This window comes from Rhagoletis zephyria, unplaced genomic scaffold (assembly GCF_001687245.7).
Source record: "Rhagoletis zephyria isolate East Lansing unplaced genomic scaffold, Rhagoletis_zephyria_1.1 Rzeph_scaffold_01027, whole genome shotgun sequence".
NCBI classification, from domain to species: domain Eukaryota; kingdom Metazoa; phylum Arthropoda; class Insecta; order Diptera; family Tephritidae; genus Rhagoletis; species Rhagoletis zephyria.
In genome coordinates, this window is record NW_016158111.1 from 59,765 (window position 1) to 68,006 (window position 8,242).

The following is an 8,242-nucleotide window of genomic DNA, read 5'->3' on the forward strand; positions in this document are numbered from 1 at the left end:
ATGTTGTTCATGTCTATTAATGCATTTTTCATTTTTTTGACTTAACGATGACATTGAAGTCATCCGCGTATGCACAGAAATCGTATTATTTGTGAAGAGATATTATGGAGCTTAATTTATTATAGGCGATAAGAAAAATAATGACCGATAAAGGTGAACCCTGAGGAATTCCATTGTCCATGGGCCGGATATCGGAGAACTCGTTATTAACGCGTACCGTAAATTTAAGGTTTGTCATAAAGTTTATGACATAGTTCGTAATTTTAGGGCCAAGTTTCCATGCTTTAAGCTGATCAACAATTGCGTGAATGCCTATCTTGTCATAAGCCTTTTCGAAATAAAGAGGTATAAGTGTTAGATGACTTTTTAAAGAGAGTTTAGTTGACGGCTATTAAATAGCTTGTGCTTTGTTACAAACCACCAAAGCCGATTTGCAATTATTTTGTCCAAAACGTTGGCAAAACAGAGGTTAAGTGATATCGGTCTGTACACAGAAAGAAAAGCTGGTAATATCAACCAAAATATGGGTTGATTTAACCAAAATTACGGTCAATTCTTATCCATGATTCAAAACTGTTAATTCCACTGTATTAAAACTGTTAACAGTTTTTAGCAGTGAAAACGGAAGAAAGCCGTTATTTCATATTAACAGGACCCTGTTAAATCAACATATTTCCGTCACTTTGTAGGTGAAATTTTAGACTGTTTGAACAACAGTGATTTCAGTTGTCTTAAAAACGACAGTATTATGTGTTAAAATAAAGAAGATTTCTGTCATCTTGGAAATAACAGTTGTCGCAGTTGAACTAACAGATAGTCTGTCGTCTTTAGAACACCTACGATTACTGTTGAAATAACAGTCAAATCTTTTGTTCCCTAAACAACAGTAATATCTGTTGAAAGAACAACATGCAGTTAAATACAGTTTTAAATTTTTTTATTTATAAAAAGTTTATATTAATATAATACAAAAATTCAATTGTAATTTTTTTAATAATACATATGAGTATGTATTTGTAAAAGCTACAATGGTTTTAGTCGTATATAAGATGAATCATTTAGCATTGTATGAATATTTTGAGGAAAACTTTAAAAAATTATAATTTCGTTTAGTATTTTTTTTAGTAAGAAAAGCTTGGTAATGTTCATCAAAACTATGAACTTCTATTTCTGATTAAATGCCATACACCCTTTTGTTTAAATCGATAGATAAGTATTCAATTTTATGCACATGTAACTTCTTGTTCAAAAACAGGCAGAGATAAAAATTACTTTTATATAAAGTTCCTTTGTACAAAATTTCTTTTAAAAAGATTAGGTTTTTGACGCCGAAATGCGGTTGCATGAAAGTTTTTACATGTTCTGAAATTTCTTCATAATTGATGGCTATATTATACGTAAATTAAAACTTAAAGTAAAAACTTAGAAAATTGATAAGTCATTGTCATTGTACTTCAGCCAAGCTTTCATGATTTGCAAAACGATGTCATATGCTTCATTGCTGGAGCTTTCACTGTCTTCGCAGAGCGACTCAGTACCAGCCTTGGAAGAACTTACAAGTGATAATCTACGCTTTTTACGGACATTGAAATAGCGGTTGTAAACTTTTCCGTTTTTTCCCACGAACCTGTGCATTAAAAGCGCAATTTCGGAGAATTGGAGACTCCGAATTACTTGCCAACGAGTTCTGAAAAATAATTTCAATAACATTGTTTTAATTTAGATAATTTTTGAATTTATACTAGTCAAAATTTTTAAATGGTTTTAAAATAGTACAAAAGTATTCAAAACATTTAACAAATGTGTGTATAATAATAATATACAAGTATTTAACAAATAACACTCAATAATAATTATTACCATTGAGTTAAAATTGTTTTACGACGATTACAACTTGTTGACTTTTTTGGTAAAAATTTAAAAAATTACGATTATTTTCCGTCCCTGTTTTAAAGTAATACACACATTTGTAAAATGTTATAAATGTTACCATTCAAAAATATTTTCAGTAATATTTGTACAATTTGCAAATTACTTTAAAACATAACGCTACACATATGTATTTGAACTAGGGCTGCAAGTTAGTTAATCAGTTGTTCGGTTAATCAGTTACTCGAGCAATCAATATTTTAATTTTTTTTAAAATAATTTTCGGTTATTTTAAGACGATTCCCAAATTAAAATAATTAACAAATATTTGCAAGTATTTGTAAATACTATTTCAATAAAAACATGTTTTTATTTACATATCGCACACCGTCTTCAAAAGAGTCACAATTCAAAATTTGGCATTTTTGAAATTATGCGCTAAAAATGTACACAGAGCTTTTATTTACCTTTCAACAAAAGCTGGAGCAAATTTTTGTTATAATTTGTTAAAAAAAAAAACTAAGGTAAAGTCGCCCTTGCCCATATGATTATCATGTGCTAAGAAATAGTTTTTCGCATTTTCTGACAAACGTATTATTTTGAGTTGTAGCTCTTTTGAAGACGGTGTGCGATTTATACATGCATATGCATGTTTGTCGAGCCCTAAACGCCAAAAAATATAAGCAAATTTTTTTAGTTATCTCCTACTTTAGGTTTTTTTTTAGCAGTTAGGGCTCGATATAGTAGTATTTCTGACATGTACTCACGTTAATCAGTAGCCGCAGTTTGGACCGAAACTTAGCTTTTACGCCTAAATCCTTTACATCGGAAAATTTCGTCCAAATCTGATTCCGTCAAAAGTTCAAGTTCCTCCTTTACAATGCCCGCTTCTGCGATATCGTAAATATTTTATAATTAAAAGTTGAAACAGTTTCTTTCATGAAATAACTTACTCTGTAGTACAGAGAGCGCGTTCTCCAGCCCCCACACCTTCAGCAGATTCAAAACATCGTTCGTCTGTTTCTGCCATTTCTAAAAAATAAGAAGCTTTTAAAAATTAGAATGGATTCACGTTGCATCTTGTGGTTAATAGCCGGCATACGCGGTGCACCGACGCACCGTGTAAGCCGCCTATAAATTTTAGAAAAAGAGTTATTGTGAAATGGCTATTACGAAGCTGACGCCGCATTAGACGCTAACGAGCCGTTATTTTATCGAACGCGTTAACATATTAAATAGATACACCTTGCAAAGCAAATGCAAACTCGTACTTTTGGCTACGTGCATAGACACACATGCGTATATACATACAAACATATTCTTGTGGCATTTAAGTGTACCCAACGAGTATTTTGTGAGTGTTTTTAAAGTATCTAAATAAGTTAATCTTAATAAATGTTTAGCTGATTTTTACTTTCAGATATGTCTTTAAAAGTATATTACTATATTATACATCTAAGTACATTTGTGTATACATACGCGTGTTTTATATTGTTAATATAAACTTATTTAAAGTCATTTTTAAAATCACTCACAAAAAATCTCGTTGGGTACATATAAACAGCATAAAAACATATTCGTATATACATATATACATACTTATTTAGTCACTTAAAAACACTCACAAAAATGCACGTTGGATACACTTAAACGCCACAAGAATATATTTGTATATATGTACATATATAAGCGCGAGTTAGTGTAACAGAAAATACACTACTGTACCGATGACATCATCCAATGTATGATACAGAATCAGTAGTTTACATAAAAGATTCCTATTGAACATTATCAGCAACCAAAACATTCCTATTGAAGATTATCAGCAACCAAAACATTGTCAGCAAATAAAAGATTGAACATTATCAGAAACCAAAACATTCCTATTGAAGATTATCAGCAACCAATAAACAAAAGAAACCAGAGCCTATAAATAGAGGATTAAGCATAGAAACAAGTTAGTCTTCTATTATACTGAAGCATATGAACTTCAGGTTTGAATTGATTTAAGTACATCTTGGTACCAATAAAATTATATTTATTTATGTACATCGAGAGTATGAATTTAACTCGCGTGTGGTATATACACATAGCCAGACAAACGCGCCTAGATTTACTTAAGATTAGTTAAAAGACACAAAATTGCTAGTTGGGACCATATATGTATGTATGTACATAATTATCACAAGAATGGTTGCGTTCATAAGACAAAGCTGTTTAGCTCATCTGCTACGAAACTGCTGGCAACTGTTGAACCCAACAATTACGTCTTAGAAACGGCTTGATGAATATGCTGCCAAATGAACAGCTGATAAATGTAAACAAATGAAATTGCAACAAATGGAGATAGTTGCGCCGTTACTATTTAGAATTCAACGCTGAGCGGCCGCCGTGTTGAAAAAATCGTTCAATGTTACAATGAATTTAACAGTGTAAAATTATATAGCAAACGTCTTAAAAACATATATTTAGGAACGTAGTATTATTATTAAATATTTTAGTTACTTTATCACGTCAGTAATATAAAATATAATAAATTTGTTTGCAACTGCCACATAACAAAGCGGCGTTAAATTTAATATAACCGGCGTAAGTCTTTTCGATCAGCTGTTTAGGCTAAGCCCAACACGTTGAGTTCAGGTAGCGTAAAAATTTTCCGCTGGAAAAAATGGCAGAAAGTTGCCAACTGTTGGGCTGAGCGTACCTACTCAACTGTGCGTTTCTAAGCCAAACAGCCAACGGTTACCCAACAGCTACGACTTATGAACGCACCCAATATGTTTGTAAATACGCATGAGTGTATGTACACGTAGCTAGACGAACTCGACCGCACTTGCTTTACAGTAGCTACACACGACGAGCATATCCGCGCACATGCGCGGCTTGCGGGTCATGCTCGTCGTTTGTAGGGCGGTTTGCGAGCATCGCATTGGAAACAAAAACAACAACCTCACTTTGTGTTGATGCTTGCAGTGTGCACATCGCGGATAAATGCATCCAAGCCATGTGCGTTAATTGAATTTTTGATAAATGAGGCTAAATTACTATATGTATATGTGGGCGGGTCGATTTAAAAATCGCTCATTGCTCTGTGAAAATCGTATTCTAGGGATCAAAATAAGAAACTTTGCCGAAGGAACCATACCTCTAAAACGAATTCTGATGTCCCCCAATTTGGGTCGAACTTTTGGGTAGGGGCAAATTTTGAAAAATCCCACTTTGACCCATTTAGAGTGCTCCAATCGAGTCCAAATGTATGACCGACCCCCACTAACTTTGGACGGCCGATCCATCCATGCCAGTGGCACACCCCCTGGAATTCCCCTGGGGGGTTCCGCATACAATCATTTCAAAAAATCACAATTTTTGGCCTTTACATGAAAAAATCAGCTAAATGGCTATGTTTTTTCTTTATTTTTATTTATTTATTTATAATAATATTTATTATTTATTTATAATAATATCTATTTTTTCTCTTAAGAAATTTATTTAGTCAGAACATATGTAAATGAAAAAATTAATTTAAGTGAGCTATAGAAAAGGAACTAAAAAAATTATTGTTTGAAGTCTTTTCTACTTTCAAGTCTGGGCAATTTCGCACGGCTCTCTAATGTCGTCGCCATAACAGACGCTGTGATCCTGACCGAGTAAAAGCGATAATGAAAATAAAAAAACCGAATAATAAGAAAGATTTGCAAAAATTGCTCGGCATGATAAATTATATTCGTGAATACATACCAAATTTATCTAGTATTTCACAACCGTTACGAGAATTGCTAAAATCCAATGTCGTGTATGAATGGCATTCAGCTCACGAAAGTTGCTTAGAGTCGATAAAAACACTAATTGCAAACGCACCAACGCTTCAATCTTTTGATGAAAGAAAAGAAATAACCCTCGAAACAGATGCATCTAAATCTGGCATAGGGTGTTGCCTCATGCAAAACGGAAAGCCTATCGCATTTGCATCACGCAGTCTTACAGACGCCGAAATTAACTACGCTCAGGTTGAAAAGGAGTTTTTAGCCATTTTATTTGCTTGTCGTAAATTTCACTATTACATCTATGGTCGAAAGGTTACGATTAGGACAGATCATAAGCCCCTTGTTTCGATAATGAAAAAAGAATTTTGCAAAATCCCTTCCGCTAGACTCCAACGCATTAAACTTAGTTTAATTAAATATGACCTAAACTTGATCCACGTTCCAGGAAAATTTTTATACATCGCTGATCTGTTGTCTCGATACTTTGATGAGGACAATAACGCGCCCGATATTGAAGATCTTAACGAATTCGTCCATTCATTAAACATCACCGACGAACGCCTAAACAGTTTTCGAATCGAGATAGAAAAAGATAAGCATTTAACGCAGTTGAAACAAGTTTTAATAAATGGCTGGCCTCATAAGAAAGAGTTGTTATGTGACGATATTAAAATGTTTTGGAAGCATCGTTCTGATCTGTTTTTAGAAGACGGTATCTTATATTTGAATAACAGGGTTATTGTACCGCCTGTTTTGAGAGAAACCATATTATCGCAGCTGCACGTGTCTCATTTAGGTATTGAAAAAACAAAAAAGCGCGCTCGCGAATTAGTGTACTGGCCAGGAATTGATGGTGCTATTGAGAAAATGATAACCAATTGTGACATATGCCAGCGAAGTCGATCCGCTAATGTTAAGGAACCAATGATACCACACAGCATTCCCAATCTACCCTTTAATAAAATAGGCGTAGACATTTGTGAATTTGCATCAAGAAACTATTTAATAATAGCGGATTATTACTCGCGATATTTGGACATAGCGCCGTTGAAATCGAAAACAGCAACTGAGTGTATCAATGCACTTAGAACATGTTTCGCCGTACACGGATTACCTGTAGAAATAATTTCAGACAATATGCCCTTCAATTCATACGAGTTTAAACGATTTTGTGATCAAATTGGAGCTAAATTAACAACAACAAGCCCTGGTTATTCGCAATCCAACGGTTTTGCTGAGCGTTTCGTTGGGATAGCAAAAAACTTAATAAAGAAAACAAATGAGAGTAAAAAAGAGTTATGGCTGGCCTTACTCGAATATCGCAATACACCGCTTAAAGATATTGATGCTTCACCAGTGGAACTTTTAATGAGTAGAAAAACCCGCACCCTTTTGCCAACAAAAACAACTTTGTTTCAACCAAGAATCATTCCGAATATATCTAACAACATAAATGCAAAAAATTACAAGTCAAAAAAATACTACGATCGTTCTGCATCGCAAAAAAAATCCTTTGTGAAGGGTGACAAGATATGGTATAAGAACAACAATAAGGGATGGGTAAAAGCTACAATCATCGACACACACGATTCACCTAGATCATACTGGATCGAACTAGAAGACCAAACCATTTACCGGCGAAATTCGAAATGGCTGCGAAAACGATTATAGTTATTGGTATATTAGAATATTTGAACTTTTTTAATCATTGAATTATAAATTATTAATGAATTTACTTAGTATATGAATTAAGAAGGGAGATGTTATATATATGTAAACTATGGCATCCCCTACACACATACATGTAACTTACTTTACGTTGACATCACTGTCACTTTAATTGAAATAAACAAAACAGTCTTGTACTGCACTTAAACGGAATAACACAATTTCAATTGCATCATCCGCGTCTTTCCTTTCCATGTTTACGCTTTGAGTACAAAATCACTTATGAGCCGCTCGCCGTCTGTAGCAAACGACAGCCAGCATGTTGGCGCACATGTGCGGGGATATGCTCGTCGTGTGTAGCTACTATAGGGCTGCCAGACGTCCCGGTTTTCCCGGACATGTCCCGGTTTTAGACTATTTGACCCGGTGTCCCGGTCCAACCTAAAAATGTCCCGGGTTTCATTTAAATGTCCCGGTTTTCGATTTGATTGCACAAATTTGGATAAAAGTTCAAAAATAACTACAATTTTATGAATTCACTGAGCAAATAACGCATAGTAAACATGAATATTTTTATTTGATTACACTGTGAGACAAATGGTAGGGGTCAGTGATCAGGAAGGGTTCAAACTACCGGGGAAAGTTATATCGGTAAAAAAGAAGTTATACGTGTCCTGGCGTTTCGCTGGGTCACGTCTAGGAATCGAGATATATATAGTTTTAAAAAAATGTAATATTTTAAGCAAAAAATATTTTTTTTCTTCATACATTTATTTTTACCGGCAAAACTTTTGATTATATAGAAAAACGTTATATGAACAGATTAAAGGAATTGTAATTTTCAATTTTTTTAAATTTGTTTGAGCAAAATCGGACTAGTGGTTCTCGAATTATGTCAAAAAAAAGACCACCAAAGGTGACAATTTTCCCTATATGATAGT

The 8,242-nt window shown here is 33.9% G+C and overlaps 1 protein-coding gene across 1 annotated transcript in view; it reads right to left on the bottom strand.

The window, feature by feature from the left end:
• Window positions 1–5,402: 5,402 nt before the first annotated feature.
• The window catches only part of LOC108362502 (uncharacterized), a 3,174-nt gene continuing 334 nt past the window's right edge, over window positions 5,403–8,242 (bottom strand). Inside the window, exon 2 of the mRNA XM_017615517.1 lies at window positions 5,403–5,497. Within this exon, the coding sequence (XP_017471006.1) occupies window positions 5,424–5,497 (74 nt within the window). The 3' untranslated portion in view covers window positions 5,403–5,423. The remainder of the gene's footprint in view (window positions 5,498–8,242) is intronic.